General features: G+C 37.4%; 1 protein-coding gene across 1 annotated transcript; it reads left to right on the top strand.

Moving 5' to 3' along the window:
• Nucleotides 1-229: 229 nt before the first annotated feature.
• Nucleotides 230-17,347, top strand: LOC133863297 (uncharacterized). Its single transcript, XM_062299248.1, has 4 exons — nt 230-359; nt 3,500-5,542; nt 14,377-14,388; nt 15,287-17,347. Exons 2-4 carry the CDS (start codon nt 3,500-3,502, stop codon nt 17,291-17,293), a joined length of 4,062 nt encoding a protein of 1,353 aa, XP_062155232.1. The 5' UTR covers nt 230-359; the 3' UTR covers nt 17,294-17,347.
• Nucleotides 17,348-19,682: the final 2,335 nt, after the last annotated feature.

Raw genomic sequence — 19,682 nt, 5'->3', positions numbered from 1 at the left:
ATCTCTTACACATACACCATCTTTCTTTTTTCTTTCTTTTTTTTCTCTTTTGTGGGTGTTTTTTTTTAATGACAATTAGTCATGAACCCAATTGGTGCAAACTGTAAGCTGGTTGGAGCAAACGGTAAACAACCAGCCGCAGGCTAGCCAACGAAAAGCCCTTTTTTTTCTTTTTTGTCATTTTTAATAAATAAATTGTGTGTTTTAGGAGTGGGGGTAAAAACGGAAAACGAAAATACGAAGCCTCCACCCAGTAAAAATTGAAAAACAGAAGCAGAGAAACTTGAGACTCTGATAGAGTCCGACCGGCGACTCTGCGAATTCTCGGGTCGGCGGATCCAACTCTCAACTCTAACACTGTAAGCACTTCCAAAATATGCTTTTCCCTAATTTTCATTTTTCTTCTTTTAATCTTTTTCTTTTTCTTTTTGCTCTTTGGCCTTCTTATGATTAATCTTTGTTTCTCTTGATGTATTTTGAACTGTTCTGTCCAATATGTTTTTTGCGTTTGGTTCCCTAGAAAGGGGAGGAAAGGAAAAGGAAATTAAATGAAAACTTGAGTCTCTTGGTTTAAGCTTTCAATATTATACTTTTCTTTTATTTTCTCGCTTTTTTTTTTTCTGCTTCCAAACGCAGGTTAATGTAATATGAACAAAAAAATAAAGTTGGGCTTGAAATTTTTTTAACCTCGGATATTGTTATAAGAAGGTCTTGATTGTTTGATTTTTCATTTGTACATAGAGGCTAATTCTTATCTCAATTTAGAATCGTGTTCTATGCAAAATCATTTTAAGTATTTTAGATATATATTTATGTATATATAGATGACATTTTCAATGATAATAGTATTAGAGAAAGATAAGTTGTCATGAATGTTGGCATCACAGTTTCTTTTTTTTTGGATGAAGGGGAAGGTGAATAGTTGCATCACCGTTTGAATCTCTATGGGGAAATTCCTGGATGTATAACAGTGCTTCGACTCAGAATCCGAAGAAAGAAGGGGTTGGGGGGATTGAGGTCACCCGTGGGTGGGTGGGGAGGGGGTTGTGGGTGGAAATAAAGTATGTCAGCATTGGTGGCTTTTGAGTTTAAGCTAGTGCATGGACCCATAAAAAAGTTTACGTTATTGCATTGTGTGATGTAAGAAACTGTACACACACACATACATATGTAGATTGGCAAATTGGAAGTGCCATTTAAGCTGAGTTCATTGGCAAGAAATTGTAGAATAATTAGAAAAGGTAGATGGGATTTAAAAATGCTGCCTTGACCAACTTATCAAAAAAATGCTGCCTTGACCATTGCAGATATTTATGGATTTCGGCATCAAATGGGCTATTATGAGATTTCCTCTGAAACAATGAGAAAAAGTGTAGTGTCAGTGATGATATAGAGCTACTATTATTTGTTTTGGTCATCTTTTGAACTGCAGATCTGAAGTTCAAAACTCAAGTTTACCCATTTCTGCAAGGGAAAATCTTGTCCAAGCCCTCTCGTAATGAGTTTTTTACTTTAATCTCAGACAATTGAGGCACCAAGATTGACAAATTGTGTCTGTGTTGTGTGCCTATGGTGATTTTTCTCACATAGAATGCATAACTTTGTTCTTTTCATTTTTTATTTCTTGGTTATTTTTCCAGGATTTATGATCTTATTAACAGAAAGAGGAGCACTAAGATTAATAAAATGAGGGATTTTGTAGAATTCTACATGAGAGGAGGTTTAAAGGAATAAAAACAGGGGTGACACTTTATCATTATAGTATACTTTAATGTTTAGCCTATGTGCATCCATCCCCCCCCTCATTCAAAGGCTACTAATATCAATTACTAAGAGTTCATATGTGTTAAGTCTTGGGGAGCATTACCCTATAGTCCATATTGAGAAAGGCAAGTAAACAATCTGGATGGTTAGCCAATAGCAGAAAGGAGTATGTAGCCGTGATTTTCTGATAGATCTGTAGCCTGGTTGCTCTCTTGATAAGTATGCTACCATATGGTGTAAAGAGGTGTCTGCAGGTTTCAGGAGTTGGTAGCACAAAAGCATCCGCCATAACAAAGTGTGAACTGTTGACACATGACACTGGTATCACACAATACTGATATACTAATATGGCAAATTTAAAAAAACTATAGTGCAGCATACTAGGGATATGTATATAAATGAAACGTACATATATTACTTTCAATATTTTGATGTGTAACTATGTACCTCAGAATTTCAAAAGGGTATGTGGAAAGGATAACAAATATTCTGGCATAACAAGTTTAACATCCCTTACAAAGTTTAGCATTTTACATTCTCACTTGTACTACATTTTCCCCTTTCACTTATTTGCATGCTCACTACATCTTCCTTGCATGTACAAACCATAATCAAAATGCAAAAATGATATTATGTGTGGCTAGCTGTGTTCACCAGTATGCTATGCGTGTCCAGTCATGTACCACCTGTATCCTATGTGTTTCCAGCTGTCTCCTTAATACAAAATTTTATTCATGGTGTATAGGACACTTTTTGGAAGTGTCGGGTACATCTCAGTGCTCCAAGTACTCAGCATGCCATGCCACCTCCGAAGCAGGGTGCTTCATAGCTTCTAAATAATTTATGCTGATATCAGCAGCTAATGGAAGTCCATCATGTAGGGTCCGTATTTCGGCCGCCATATTAGACCCAAGACCTATATTACGCATAAACCCACGAGCCCATTTCATCCATTGTCAATCCTCAAGCATCGCTTGTCTCATGCTTCTCCATAACAGAACCACCAATGTGGAGTTTAGACCACCCTGAAGATGGTGGGTGCCCTAATGATGATAGGTACTGTAATTGTTGTTCTATAACTGACTCAACTTTTACATTCTCCCTGGAAGTTTTGTTTAGAGTGTTTCTCACTTTTATTTGCCCAAAATAACCATGTGTTTGAATTTTGACCAGTTTTCCAGCTTTACCTTATCCCAAAAACCCATTTTGAAAACTTTTTGAACTTCCTAGTGTCCATTTGAGCCACTAGTTCTAAGTTTCTTATGCTCTAGGTGCGAGGTCCTTAGGGAATTTCTAATTATCAGAAAGCCCAAATGTCGTGCATGCCCCTCCTTTCTGATATATATATATATATAGACTTTAGTGTTTAATTCCCTGCTATTTCTGATTGTTTTTTGGTCTTCTGCTATTTTATTTTATGCATTAGTCATTGCGCATAAAAGCACATTGCCCAAAACCAAGTTTAATGTGACCCAAACGATACCAATTTATGTATGCCATGATTCACCTTACAAATTAAGGCATTAGGTTGATGATTATAATCTCTATATTGATATTCTGGGGTTAATAGCCTGATATATTATTAAAAACTGATAAGGTTCTTAACATATTACAGAATTATGTATGTTATGATTCTTTCCCTTAATTCATAGATGGCCTATTATCTCTGTTGTATGCTTAGTTTACTTTTCAGATAATACTTCACTTATAGTTGCAATTTGATATTGTATTGCAGATGGAAGAAGCCTCCCTTAGCAATAAGGATATGCTTGATGGTGAATGCAATGAGATTCAAAAAGAAGAAGATGGTGTAATGACAGAATTAGATTATCAAAATGGCCTCTCTGAAGGAAGGAAGGAATTCGTTGCACCTGCTGTTGGAATGGAGTTCGAGTCATATGATGATGCTTACAATTATTATAATTGCTATGCCAAGGAAGTGGGGTTTCGTGTTAGAGTGAAGAATTCATGGTTCAAGCGTAATAGCAGAGAGAAGTATGGTGCTGTACTTTGTTGCAGCAGTCAGGGTTTCAAAAGAATCAAAGATGTAAATCGATTAAGGAAGGAAACAAGAACTGGTTGCCCTGCAATGATAAGAATGAGGTTAGTTGACTCCAAAAGGTGGAGGGTACTCGAAGTTTCACTTGAACACAACCATTTGTTAGGGACTAAGATCTACAAATCAATTAAGAAGATGGGTGGTGGAATTAAAAGGAAGTCAGAGTCGAATTGCGATGCAGAAGTACGAACAATCAAGTTGTACCGAGCACTTGTGATTGATGCAGGGGGGAATGGGGGCTCAAATGCTAATGCAAGAGAAGTAGGGAATTTTACTGATCATCCCAGTCAGCTTAATCTGAAAAAGGGTGACACACAAGCCATTTATAACTATCTCTGCCGTATGCAATTGGCTAATCCAAACTTCTTTTACTTGATGGATCTCAATGGTGAAGGGTGTTTGAGGAATGTGTTCTGGGTTGATGGTAGGTCTAGGGCTGCATGTGGTTATTTTGGTGATGTTATTTATTTTGACAATACATATTTGTCAAACAAATATGAGATTCCTCTTGTGGCATTTGTTGGAATTAATCACCATGGCCAATCGGTGTTGCTCGGTTGTGGCCTGCTTGCAGGGGAGATGACAGAATCTTATATTTGGTTGTTCAAAGCTTGGCTTACATGTATGTCAGGACGCCCTCCACAAACTATCATTACCGATAGGTGCAAGGTTCTGCAGAGCACAGTTGCAGAGGTGTTTCCAAGATCTCATCATTGTTTTGGTTTGTCACACATTATGAAAAGAGTTCCAGAAAAACTTGGAGGATTACGTAACTATGATGCAATCAGGAAATCAATGGTTAAAGCAGTTTATGAAACTTTGAAGGTTATCGAATTTGAAGCTGCATGGGGATTTATGATCCAGCGTTTTGGAGTTGGTGATCATGAGTGGCTTCGATCTTTGTATGAAGATCGAGTTAGGTGGGCACCCATTTATCTGAAAGACACATTTTTTGCCGGAATGTCTGCTGCACGTCCAGGTGAGACCCTGAATCCCTTTTTCGATAGATACGTGCATAAACAGACTCCTTTGAAAGAATTTCTCGATAAGTATGAATTAGCTCTTCATAAGAAGCACAAAGAAGAAGTCCTTGCAGATATTGAGTCAAGAAGCTCAAGCCCCACACTGAAAACACGATGTTCTTTTGAGTTGCAGCTCTCAAAAGTGTACACAAGAGAAATATTCAAGAAGTTCCAATATGAAGTGGAAGAGATGTATTCTTGTTTTAGCACAACACAGTTACACGTTGATGGGCCAATCATAATATTCTTGGTCAAGGAGCGTGTTTTGGGTGAGGGAAACAGGAGGGAGATCAGGGATTATGAAGTTCTGTACAACAGAACAGCAGGCGAGGTTCGTTGTATTTGTAGTTGCTTTGGCTTTTATGGGTACCTGTGCCGGCATGCGTTGTGCGTGCTTAATTTCAATGGGGTGGAGGAGGTCCCTCCTAAATACATTCTGTCACGATGGAAAAAGGATTACAAGCGGTTATATATTCCAGATCTTGGCTCTGGCAATGCTACTGACCGTGTGCAATGGTTTAATCAATTATACAGGAGTGCCTTGCAAGTTGTGGACGAGGGGGTGATCTCTCTAGATCATTACAAGGTGGCATTGCAAGCTTTTGAGGAATCATTGAATAGGGTTCATGATGTAGAAGGCAGGCAGGCATTGCAAGCTTTTGAGGAGTCATTGAATTTGGTTCATGATGTAGAAAGAAGACAGGAATAACTTGCATTGTGACGACGGTCCATGATAGCTTTAACTACATTTGTACTCTTATTTTTATTCCCTCGAGGGTTGTTTCAATCTCTTCTTCATGCAGAATGTCCATAACATATATAGAATATAGATAGGCGATGGGAGGTCCACTTGTATGTTGCTTATTCTTCATCCTAGTTTAAATTATTCTTATTTTCTCAAAATTTCGGATTATATTTCCTGTGCTACCTTTACGGGCAAACAACATTGTGTATAGCTTGTTTCTGGGATAATGTAGGCTTCTCCTTTCCCAGACTCATTTCTGGAATTTGATGTATATATTGACCCCCCCTCTTGTAATATTTTATTTCTGTTAATATAATCTCATGTTTTGAAGCTTAAATTATCCATTCGAATGTTAATAATTTGGCTGCATTTTTTTTTTTTTTTTTTTTGTCTGAAAAATTTGACTGCTCTGGCCAATTTTTGGTTATAATGCATCGATTTATAAATAATTTTGTAGTACCTCATGCATTTTAAATTGGTCATAAGGTTAAAAATACATGTGAATTAGAACCCTCAAAACGGGTATTAGAGGAAAGCTTATTCCTAATGAGTTTAGGCTTTTTGTTGGAGAAAACCAACCAACTAGAGATAAAAAGTCGTGAATAATAAATTAATAATCAATCAAACATCTTATTCCCAAACTGAAATTTTGGACCCAAATTACATATTATAATACTGATCGATCAGCTTTCGTCCCCTCTGCATAGTAACTTCTCAACATATTTTTCCACCCTTATGCTCTACCCTCTCCCCTTCACCCCACAAAAAATAATCCCCTTTTCTATCAGTAAGAATCGGGAAGTCTGTTTTGGTTGATAACCCAAAATGTATCATATATTTATAGACAAAGGAGGACATAGCTCTATGCAGTGTGTAGGGAGATTACAAGAAGTCTAAGACAAGAAATACAAAAGCAACAACTAACATGTAAGAGATACAAGGAAAATACAAATATGGAATGAGGGAACTGCTATCTTAGGTTGTCATAAGAAAACGTGGTTGTGCAGGTCTAATAACTAGAACAAATTAAACGAGATGATTACCTCCACTTGAGTGCAAACCCTCAAGATCCACTTTCCCTCTCCTCCTCCTCCATTCTCTCTCTTTAAAGGTTTCAGCCACTGAGAAATATCGAAATGAGGCTAAAGGGTCGATAAGCAACGTTTAAAACAAACTTATGGACACTCAAAATGGTAGGACCGTAAAAAATCAAGTTGCTACAGCCATCCATCGGTCATTCGAGACCTAAATCGAATGTTCGTGACTAGGGTTGCATCAATCGATTGTTCAGTAAGTCCTAATTTCCTTAAATCCAAAAATCCAATACTTAACCAGACTTTAGCAGTCCCAAGGTTAATTAAAACACACTAAAGTTAAATAAATAAATAAATAAAAATTTTGGGGTGTTACAAATCAAGCGGTCAAAACCCTAATCCATAATTAAAACCCTAATTATCCATTCCTTGGTGTCATCGATCGTTCGTCCGTCAAGGGTAGAACGTTCGCTTTGCAAGGGTCGATCGTTTGTTTTTCGAAGATCAAACATTCATTTCCCTTGGTCAGGAACTAAAAACTTCAAAATCAACCTTAAGTCCTATTTTTATGTAATAATCAAACTCCTACACCACAGCATTTCAAAAACTAATAAACATGCACATAACCATCGAATCCAAAATTACACATAATTTAAAATGTAGAAATGTTGTAACTTTTATGCGCCATAACTTGTCCTATGATTTAAATGTCACAAACAAGAGTTTAAAAACACTACACCATGGTTATCTAGATACTCTTTTACCACAAAATGAAACCCATTTTAAATCTCATGCCTTTGTATATGAAAACCAACTTATTCAAGGTAGATTATCAAGCTAAGTTTTATTATTGGAGAAATTAGCTTAAGCATAAGCAAATACAATTTAATCGGTAAAAACATGCTTGAAAATGAAAGCTTAAAGGTATAGATTAAGCTTATCACCTCAAGGTAGAAGGTCTCCAAGCTTTGAGGGATGAAAACATCTCTCTCTCTCTCTCTCTCTCTCTCTCAAGGTCTAGGGTTTTCTGGATTGCATTGGGTGAAAATGGGGGTTAATGGACATATGTCCTTTATGTAGGCGTGTTGAAGGGATAAGGATGGGTTAGGTGTCTCTCATGTCCTCTTTTTTTTTTTTCTTTAAAAAAAAAAAAAAGAGCTTTCTGGACAGAACAATTGTTCTAGGGCGATTTTTCAAACCCAACTTCGATCGTTCGAAGGTCATAGATTTTGAAATGCGTTTTAATAGTGAATTTGTAGTGCTAAAACATGCAAGAGGTTGAATAATAGGTTACCTTCATTGTCCTATATATTTTATTATTACAATATGGGTATTAATTATGCAGGGCACTAGACTATAGGAAATGTCGAGTTTCATCAAAGTGCAATATTGTAAAGCCCCCCACAATGTGACGATATTCACTAGAATCAGATAGTGGATCACCAGTAAACCGTGACAGTTTGCCACTAGCAGCACATGGGGTGGATGCATGCTTTTCTCCAATCATTTTAGTTTGGTGGATAAGGTCAGTGATATCCTTTCCTTGATGAAGATGAAGCTCATTGTTGGTTCTTGTTGCTTGGATGCTGAGAAAATAAGAAAGGGCTCCTAAATCTTTAACAGCAAACTCAATCTTCAATTGATCAATTAGAGCAAAAATGGCAAAGAATTAATTGCCAATTACAATAATATTATCAACATCTATAAGAACAAAGGCACTCATATATAAGGAATGGTAATGAAATAGTGAAGTATCAACCATGAAACCTGTGAAACCAATTTCTAGCAAGGCTTGGGGCAACCTCATTAACCGAGATCTAAGAGCTTGCTTGTGACCATAGATGGACTTGTGAAAATGAAAGACAAAATTAGGATGATGAGTGTCTTCAAATCCTTTTGGTTGTTCCATAAAAGACCTCTTCCTCAAGGTACCTGTGAAGGAAAGCATTTGATATGTTAAGTTCGTGTATAAACCAATAGCAATGCACTGCTAAGGCAAGGACTAACCATATGGTAGCTAGCTTTATCACGGGACTACTAAAAGTCTCATTAAAATCAATTCCTTCTTCTTTAGCAATTAGTCATGCTTTATAGCGATCTATGGAGCTATCAAACTTTTGTTTGAGTTTAAAAACCACTTGTTCCTCACAACTTCTTTATGAACGGGATGAGGACATAGAGTCCAAGTGTGGTTAAAGAGAAGAGCCTAGAATTAATATTGCATTGCATCAAATCAACAAGTGTTGCCAACATCGCGATTGAAGGTTTAAGGTTACGTAGGTTTAAGGTTTAGCAAGGTGCATTGTTTACTTCTATAGGCTAATTTATGAGTATTGTAAGGCCTAGCAATGGGTAAAATGCACATCCAAATTTTTTAAGAAATGAGTAATCGGGATGGTGTTTGAACAATTTAAAAAATGGAGATTGATTTTCTAATACAAGAGTGGGCATTTGGGAGTTTTGATTGTGCTAGAAGAGTAAGACCAGTTTCTATGATTTGGCAGTGTTTTCTTTCAGAAATTCCATTTTGCTCAGATGTATAAGCACATGTGAGTTTATGAAGGATACAACTAGTGAAGTCCATACATGAATGGATCAATTCAAGTGGATGTGTAGAGCTTTTTAGGGAATTAGAAAAGTGTAACTTCCTACTCCTAGCAACTTGACAAGACTCACACAATTTATTAAACTTGCTGCTTGAGATAAATGAGGTATAACCCAAGGAATGGCTACAACTCCACAACAACAATACAAGCAATAATAATCACAAATTAAAAATTTTTAATCTGAGAACATAATCACCACAAAAACAATCACACATCTATAATGCAAAGATTTGTTGACGAAGGGGGAAACCCTTTGAACAAATCAGAGGAAAAAACCAATCCGGGACAACCAAACCTAAAAAATCACTAGCAAAGAAGATCTAGATTACAAACACAAGGAATACTTACAATCCTTTGTAAATCCTAAACTCTCTATGACAAGAAGTAACCCGCTTGCCTCCAAGCTTGGCAATTTTCTTTTAGGGCCTTTCCTCATCGATCCAGTGATAGACTCTATGGCAGACAAATGATGTGTATGGGTGTGGTTTGAACAAAAGCAAAATCAATCCAAGTGAGAAAGCTTGAAGCTTTTTAGGAATCCTCACTTGGTACAACAATGGTGAAGGGGGAAATCATCTAGATGGATTCTAGGATCAAGGGAGTAATGCCCCAATAATAATAATAATAATAATAAATAACACATAATAAGCAATTGAACCATGTTTTATAAAAATATACTTGTATTGCTAATTTGTTCAACTAGTGGCCTAAAATAATTTTCTTAAGAATTTCAAAATAAATAATAATTTTATTCCCTGTCCAAAGATTCGACAAGTCCTTGGAACGTTCAATATGGGCCCCTACTCGGACGTTCGAAGCAGCTCTGAAACATTCAACGTAGAACCCTTTTCCTGTTCGAAAACAGTATACCAGACGTTCGAAGTAGTACACTGAATATTCAACCTTGTCTGAAAAGCAATTTTAACATACTATATACATCATTCAGCCTTATCTCATTCAAACACACATCTATTTAAGCCACCCCCATGCCGTTCAGACTTCCTTGCTCCTCCATGCATCATATGGGCCCCTACTCGGACGTTCGAAGCAGCTCTGAAACATTCAACGTAGAACCCTTTTCCTGTTCGAAAACAGTATACCAGACGTTCGAAGTAGTACACTGAATATTCAACCTTGTCTGAAAAGCAATTTTAACATACTATATACATCATTCAGCCTTATCTCATTCAAACACACATCTATTTAAGCCACCCCCATGCCGTTCAGACTTCCTTGCTCCTCCATGCATCATAGCCACCCTATTTCTTGGGTGAGAGAGATCCAAGAGAGAGAATGAGGTGATCTTAGTGTTGTCCAACCTTCATTAAGGTAAACTTTGAGCCTTAAACTCATTTTCTTGTTGTTAGTATTATGTTCATCTGATTTATCATGTTTTTTATAAGCCTTAAAACATATCATGATATGTTCATAATTTATTCCCTTAAAAATGATTAGTTTCTAAAAAGTTGGGAGCTTACCCTCATTTTTCATAAACTCTTATGTTGATATGATTTAACATATTTTTATGAGCTTTGGTTCAGGTGGAAAAATGGTATGGATAAAAGTTTTGAGTTTTTCATGCATTCTGGTACCCATCGAACATTCCCTGCATTTGACCAAACGTTTGATCTTTGCTAATAGAACGCTCAACCTTGATATCGAATGTTTTCCAATGCTAGAAATGGATAATTAAGGATTTAATGGTAGGTTCGAGTGCTAAGGCTGGATTTAGGGTTTTTACGTCCATGGTTAGGACTCTTGTTGTGCTATGTTTAATGTTATGGTATGTTTTGCAGTGACGGGAATTCAAGATGTCTGAGCCTATGGATGAGCATTTGAGGTAAGTAAATAATTACGAAGGTTTCTCTTTAATGTATGATATGTCAACGGACTGAGCATGCTTATTCTTCTTAATGGTATGTCATGAGCCTAATAATTTTATAACTGCTTTAAGACAAGTATTACTTATTTTATGATGTCGATAAATGAACAATATTTGTAGTGTATAACATGGTACACCGGTACGTGTGGTGTAACGCTCATAGGCTTACTATATGGGCTTGACCCTATGGTCATAGAGATTTATGATTGTGTTATGAAGGGCTTTGGATCCAATGGTTGTTTTGTGACCGACACACTATGTTTGAATGGGGATCACGGTAACGGCTTCGCTAATAGCGTGGGCCACCGGAGGTCGAACTCAGTCGGGTTGCTAGTATATGATACTATGTGTACAATATTCGAGACGCCGACTTTATATTACAGATCACTCAGGACAACGCCAACCCTACCAAGAAGGGGTTAAGAGCTTGGAAAGACCACATGGATGATAGATATGAATTTAATTATATATGTATAGCATGTTTTCTCTACATTAAAATATGAGTGCTACCGGAATTTTGCCTATGGGAATTCTTATAAACAAACTAATTTAGTGGGCGTAATAACGGAGGCAACACAAGTTATCTTTATGAAAACTCACGTTTAAAATTTTAGAAATTGAATTGTTACTTAAGGCTCATTGCATAACTAGTTTTGTAAGGATTTTTTTTACTAAGTCTTGGACTTAGACAGTTACTGTTCTTCCACAGTAAAACACATCTATGTTTTGCAAATTAGCAGGTTACCAGGTGGTAGAGTGAGAAATTCACTGAGATGAAGATACCAAGCGGATGACTCATATTGTCAGGTTGGGATAAATAGAATTGAATTGATATAGTAATGTCTTGTGGATTTATTGTTAAAAGTCTCATATCATGATTTCGTTTTCCACATGCTTTTTACTTTGATAAGTTTATGAGTAATTTCACCAGTTAATTGAGCTGGAGGAATCGCAGTAACTCTCCTAGTTAAGTAATTACAATTACCTAATTTTGAGGGCGTTAGAAAGGGACACCCTTACTTTCTCACCAATTAATGAATATCCAAAGCTTGAGTAAGAGCAATGAAAAGAATCAAGACATCAAGAGAGGAGAAGCTCAAGGCTTTGTACAAACCCTCTCTTGGAACTAGAGGTGGGCGCGGGCTGGATTGAGCCGGATTTGCATGTTTTTCACAACCCGCCCCGCAGTGAACGGGTTTGAAAATCGAGATCCGCAACCCGCATAGTGAATGGTCAACCCGATGGGCCTTGGGTAGTGCGGATCGGGACGGGTTCATGCGGGTTCGGGTATTCCTCTTCTTCTTCTTTTTTTGCCCAAAACCAAAAAAATAATTTCCAATCTTGCTAACCCAGTTCAAAATTTAAAAATCCCAATTGAATCAACCTCACTAGCAAACAAGAACAAGAAGAAAGAACCAAAATTACAAACAAACTCAACTGTAAATAACTTTTTTATTCTTTTTTGTGATTGTAGATTGAATGGGTATGTGTATGTGAGAATGTAGAGATTGAAGTGTATATGAGAATGGAATAAGAATAGAGATGAAATGGATAGTGCAAAACTGTATTGAATGAAATCAAAGGTACACAACCTGGGCAATTCGTGACTCTAGTAGTGACTTTTATAATTTTTTTGGAGAAAATTTGATGAAATCAAAGGCACATCCCTATTTGTGACTCTTATAATTTTTTTGGGGAAAATTTGATGAAATCAAAGGCACACCCTTTGTCATGACTCTTATAATTTTTTTGGGAAAAATTTGATGGTACGAGTATAAAGGGATTGCGGGGCGGGGCGGGTGTGCGGGTGGGAAAAAATTTAATACCGCAACCCGCCCCATAAATCACGGGTTGGCATATTTAGGATCCACACTTTTTTAAAAATGTCTTATATCCGTTATTGACGGGGCGGGTTGGTGCGGGGCGGGGTGGGTTCGCGAGTACGGGCGGGTTTTGCACACCCCTACTTGGAACAAAGAAGGAATATGAACCTCAAGCTTCTCTAATTAGCAAAATGGGCATCCTCTTCCATTTAAAGGATGAGAAGAGAAGGGTAAAGTTGAAAAGCTGTTAGGTGCAACCAACTTGTCAGGATATCTTGGCCATACCATTTTATCTCGAGCTCTAATTGAGACAAAATCGACAGTGTTTAAAATGTTTACTTCCAGATCTATAACTTTGTGTTTCACAAGATTTTTCTAATTCAGACGTTTTTTATGTCAAAAATAACTCGCAAGATTATGTAGATGAGTAGGTGTGTCGTGACGTGAATCAGGCTCGTCGTGATGCCCTAAGGCAGAAACTCTTGGTCTGGCCATGTGCAAAGCCCGTCACGACGCTCATGTGAGGCTAAGAACCGGCCTAGACGATGTCACGACTTCCAAATGATCCCTAAGTGATGTCCAGGAGCCGGATCTCTATGAAACACACAAAGCTTCAACTTTTCACACCAAAACACTTAGGTGATGAAGATTTTTTAAAACCAAAGTTTTGAACAACGAATGAGGCCAATTTTTAAAACCTAACAACCCATCTTCACTCGGTCTGCATGTATAAAAATTGGTTCATCCATTAATAAAATAGAGAGAAATTTAGGTAAACAATTCGAAGATAATTTTGAAGAGTGGTTAATTAAATTACTAAAAATAGATTTTGCTTAGTCATTTTGCGTAAAAATAAAAAATAAAAAATTTGATAAACCACTCTCGATGCTCTAAATTTTATTTCCTGTTCTACTCGACTTTCGCCAAAATCATGATCCGCCTTCATGACTCCACACTCCTGTAGGATTATCAAAAACCGACTCGAGGACATTTATGATATTCTCACCGAAAATCGTAGTTTCACTTGGTGGGACCAAACTTTGAGAGCACATTCCACCCTGTAACCCACGCGCCCTGCTTGCTCTGCGAACTCCACTCTCATCGCCTCCGGATACTCTCCGGCGTGATTTGCGATCAGGTAAATCAAGAGACCAATCAAATTCCAGCCAACTGTATTGCTCAAATTTCCGTTTGTTTTCCGAGAAAATTTATGTGTCTTGTATTATTTATTTATTTGGTGTCTAGGTTTTGACATCGCAGCTCAGCTCAACTCAACCCAGCTAAGCCGAATTCTTATTGTATTAGGCTCCATTCGTTGAGGTTCGAGGCTCTTTTTTTTCCCCCCCCTCCTATTTATTTATTTGTTATTTTTGTTTCTCAGAAAGCAATTTGTTTGGTTGTGGAGAAAGTGGAGGAAAGTTGAATCTTCTTGTTGTTTCAGGTCAAAAGCAATGTAAGACAGTTCCAAAAAATTCAAAGTTCAAATAAACAGTTTGGAATGTTTATTTGTTTTAGTTCATCTGCATGTCCACGATTGGAAAGAATTGCTATATGCAACAAACCTAATTCTAGAGAATGAAATTATTGTAGTTCTATTTTTGGTCTTCAATACTAGAGATTGGAGAATGAAGTTCGGATGAATTCATATTGAAAAATTGTGGAGTAATATGGACAAGATAATCGGTGAGGCTTAGTTTTTCAGCTAGGTTTTGCTGGGGGTATTGGCAAAGAGTTGCTGCTAGAAGATAAAATGGGCTTGGTTGAGAAGACCAAAAGGAAGCCGCATTTTGTGTTGAGAATGTAACTAAATAAACGAGGGAAAGTTGACAATTAAGATGGAGGAGGTAATGTTATTTGTTTTAACATACATGAGATGGTTTGTGATTGATAAGATTAATTTATTTAAGTATTGCGACAGACCATTATTTATTGATATCATTCATATAGTGAAATTTAATGTTCTCTGTCAGTGCATTGTATTGGTGACCTTTTAAGACACTGCCATGCATCAAGTAGCAGTTGCTTGACCTCAAAAGTAGAGGTCTAGTTATTAAAGTATACCCAATGCTGATGAGCTCATTAAAGAAATAATAGTGGGACCAAAATTTATCTTCTACTGTGTCCTTAAATCTTGGTGAATTTATCCATGGAGAATAAAATGTAGAGTCCTGTAAAAGATGTTGATTGGGTAACTCTCTCCTGATTCTATTTTTCTTTCTTTTATTTATTTATTTGTTTGTGTTAATTTTTATCTTTGTTATTGTTGTTTCCATTGTTACTACTAGTACCACGATTGTTGTTGTTCGTACTAGTAATCTATTTACGGTTCCTTGATTCCTCTTCTCTTCTAGATGGATGAAGTTTCTCTCAACAGTGAGCCAGTTGGTGATGATGATGCTGATGAATTTGAGATAGAAGGAGACTGGACAATGATGGAATATGTTGGTCAAAATGGCATAATTCAAGGAGAGAATCCTCTTCCTCCTGCTGTTGGAATGGAGTTTGAGTCTTATGAGGATGTATATTACTTTTACAATTGTTATGCCAAGGAACAGGGATTTGGGGTTAGAGTAAGCAATACGTGGTATAGAAAGAGTAAGGAAAGATACAGAGGAAAACTTAGCTGCAGCAGTGCAGGTTTTAAAAAGAAAAGTGAAGCAAACCGTCCAAGGCCAGAAACAAGAACTGGTTGTCCAGCAATGATAAAATTCAGATTGATGGACTCCAAAAGGTGGAGAATTATTGAAGTCGAGGTTGAGCACAACCACTTGATTAGCTCTAAAAGTGGAAAATTTTATAAATCTCATAAGCACCTGGGTCTTGGAACCAAACGAACATTGCAGTTAGATGGCACTGAAGAAGTACAAAAAGTTAGGCTGTTTCGGACAGTGGTTATTGATGCTGAGGATAATGGAACTGTAGATGTTGATGAAAGAGAATTTGGGAATAATGTTGACTACTGCAATCAATTGAAGCTTAAAGAAGGAGATGCTCAAGCATTTCTTAAGTACTTCTGCTGCTCACAATTGATGGATCCAAACTTCTTCTATGTGGTAGATCTCAATGAGAAGGGATGCTTGAGGAATTTGTTTTGGACAGATGGAAGGGCCAGGGTTGCGTATGGCTATTTTGGTGATGTAGTTACAATTGACACTACATGTTTGACAAATAAATATGAAGTTCCCCTGGTTTCTTTTGTTGGAGTGAATCACCATGGACAATCCGTGCTGTTGGGTTGTGGTTTACTTGCTGGTGAGACTACTGAATCATATACATGGTTGTTTAGGGCATGGCTTACGGGTATGTTAGGACGCCCTCCACAAGCTATTATTACTGACCAATGTACAGCCTTACAAACTGCTGTTGCTGATGTTTTCCCAAGAGCTTCCCACTGTCTTTGCTTATCAAATATCATGCAGAAAGTTCCAGAGAAACTGGGAGGATTTTTTGAATACGAAGCAATTAAAGCAGCATTGAGTAGAGCAGTTTATTACTCGCTGAGGTCTGAGGAATTCGAAGCAGCTTGGGAGGATATGATGCAGCATCATGGACTTAGGGAACACAAATGGCTTCAAGCATTATATGAAGATAGGAAACGGTGCATTCCAGTTTATTTGAAGGAGATATTCTTGGCTGGAATGTTTCCCACCCAACCAAGCGACGTTGTATCTTCATTCTTTGAAGGATATCTTGACAAACAAACTCATTTGAGAGAATTTTTAGACAAGTATGATCAGGCTCTGCAGACAAAGTGTCAGCTTGAAGCCTTGGCAGATTTGGATTCAAGAAACTCAAGCTATATGCTAAAATCAAGAAGTTATTTTGAACTGCAGCTCTCAAAATTGTACACGAATGACATACTAAGGATGTTCGTGAGAGAGGTGGAGGGAATGTACTCTTGTTTTAGCACCAGACAATTAAATGGTGATGGGCCAATCTTCACGTACATTGTAAAGGAACAAGTTGAAGTGGAGGGAAACAGGAGGGAAACAAGGGATTACGAGGTCGTTTATAACGCACCTGAAATGGAGATCCTTTGCGTTTGTGGGTTATTCAACTTCAAAGGTTATTTATGCAGGCATGCACTGTCTCTCCTCAACCAAAATGGCATGGAGGAGATACCGCCTCAGTACATTCTTTCGCGGTGGAGAAAGGATATTACGCGCAGTTATGTTGTTGATCACAGCTCCAACGGCATTGACGCTAATAACCCAGTTCATAGGTATGATCATCTCTACAAATGCGTGGTGCAGGTTGTGGAGGAAGGGAGGAAATCACAAGACCGTTACAAGTTTGCAGTGCAAGCGTTGGATGAGATATTAAACAAGCTTCATCTTGTAGAGGATCAGCCGGTGTAGTTTATGTAACTTTGAAGAAAGTATGTATATATTAATCTAGTTTATTATTCACAATCTATGGTTTAAAGACTTCAAAATTAAAATTTTAAAACTTAAATTTTTAAAATAAGAAGAAGAAAAAAAAAAAAAAAAAAAAAAGAGGGGTTAAATATGTTTGACCACCCTATGGTTTAAGGACTTTATTTTTTGCTCCATGTGCTTCATTTTGTACAGCAGATGGTACATTTGTCCAACTTTCGTATAAAAACTAATGGAAGTTTACGTCACTAACCTTAAAAAATCGACATTTGTCCCTATGCCTAATTAAAAATTTAAAAAAAAAAAAAAAAAAAAAAGTACATTTTGAAAAAAAATAGCATATATATTAGGAGATGGCTGAGTCACGCCATGTCCGGTTCGTGCCACCCCAGACCAGTAGATTACCCCCCATTTTGTATAAGATGGACAATAGATATATTTTAGAAAATTGGAAAAGATCGACAAGACAAGAAGATAATATTTTTTCATTATAGTTACAAATAATTTTCACTTTATATCACACCAATCACTTTTTATTGCTACTAATAAAAAAAAAAAAAAATTCAAACACTATTTTTTTCATTATAGTTAGAATATCTAGATTTTTTTTTTTTCCCCTGGGCAGTAGTCTATTTAGATATAGGGTCACACGTCTCTCTCATTGTTGGTAAAGATTAAAAAGAAAACCCAATTTCCCTTTATGGTCTTCGTAGGCTCGTAGCATATGTTGTGTGTAAAACACAAGTTTTGCACTGTCTATGTACAAACATACAAACTCAGGTGTACAAACCAACGAAAAAACAATACTCTTTTAATTATGTTAGGTTTTATGTTGGCTAATTCATTGTTCAAATTAATGTGGTGAAAGTTTATTTTTGATAGGTTAAGTTTTGTACCGAGGCTGGAATTTGTAACATAAAAACAAAGACCTCCCGAAGCATTTGGTTGGAAGACTCGGTGTCTGTCCGAACAAGCATATTTCATTAAACCAAAGAGGACTTCCAGAACGGATTAGTTGGAAGAGTTGGGTGAAGCTAGTCTGAACGAGTAAAGCTCAAAATGACTTCTGAGAAGCTCTATTGGAAAGCTTGGGTGGACTTCATTCGAACGGGTGGAATATCGCAGTTAAGCCGAGATGTTCAATTGGAGACTCGGTTGGACTGCGTTTGAACTCCACCAGAGAGGAATGTAATACCCCGCACTAAAAAATGATTAATGACACCCTAATTAGTTCTCAATTGTTTATGGTAGAGTTAGATTAGTCTCAAATTTGAAAAGAGGAGAAAATGAGATTTTAAACACTTAGGAAAAGTTTTATGTAACAACTACCCGAACGGTAGGTAATGGAAAAATAGGGAAGACATCCAGACGATTTCAAAATCGTCCTAACGGTCTACCTTAGGAAAATGTCCAGACATTGCGAAGATTGTCAGAACGATGACACTCCCTTTAGCTTGCCCCAACTTCTAGAAAACCCTAGAATAAGAGAGAGAGAGAGAGAGAGAGAGAGAGAGAGAGGATAAAGAGAGGGCTTTCCTTGGAGTTTTGGAGTTCAATCTTCAAAAGGAAGTAACCCCTCACTACGATTCTTAGTATTTTCATTTTAGCATGTTTTTTAGGTTGTGATTATGATATTTTTCTTGTTATTTTCGTGTATGTGTATGAGTGTTGTTTTAGAAGGTTAAAATTGGGTTTTATGTTAAAGATGAAGACTTTAGGTCTAAAAAGTTTGAGTTTTGAAGATGGTAAACCCTATTTTGGATTTCACATTGTTTTAGATCAAGTAGATCTTTTGTACATTTTACGCATTTAGCTTGACTACATTAACCTTTTAGAGAGAGAAAGTCCCGGTTTTTAGAGAGAGAAAGCCTTTGGTGATTAGCGTTTCTCGCCGGGGGAGGGAGGTTTTGCTTCCCTCCTCCGGGTTGTTTTGATCCTCCTAGGGAGCTAGGAGGCTTTTGCCCCTCTGTGGTTTTACCACTGGAGCGTGGATTTTCTTCTCCTTGCCTTTAGGGCAGGGAGTCTGTTCCTCCCGGACTCGTTTCCGGTGGAGGTTTCGTCTCCTTACCCTTATGGGTAGTGGAGTTGTTGTTTTGGTTTTGTTGTTTTTTCTTTTCCTTGTGTTCTAACAGGAAGGCTTCTTGTCTTTAGCGTTGGTTTTGGGGTTCGGCCGCCATTCTTGTGTCTCCGGTGGAGTTCTGGTTTAAGCCGCAGTAGTTTCCTTTTTCAAGATTCCAGATCTACGTTTCTCTTCCGGTTCTTTCAAGACACGCGCTTCCTAGCCGTGATCACTGGCGTCTTCTGGACCGGCCATATCCAGCTGATGGCCTTGCCGTTCTTTCTTGCCGGCGCGTGGTCTACACGTGGGGGA

The sequence above is a fragment of the Alnus glutinosa genome, chromosome 3, assembly GCF_958979055.1.
Source record: "Alnus glutinosa chromosome 3, dhAlnGlut1.1, whole genome shotgun sequence".
Classification (NCBI taxonomy): Eukaryota; Viridiplantae; Streptophyta; class Magnoliopsida; order Fagales; family Betulaceae; genus Alnus; species Alnus glutinosa.
The sequence above is the reverse complement of the archived record's forward strand: the minus strand, read 5'-3'. Positions and strand labels throughout refer to the sequence as shown.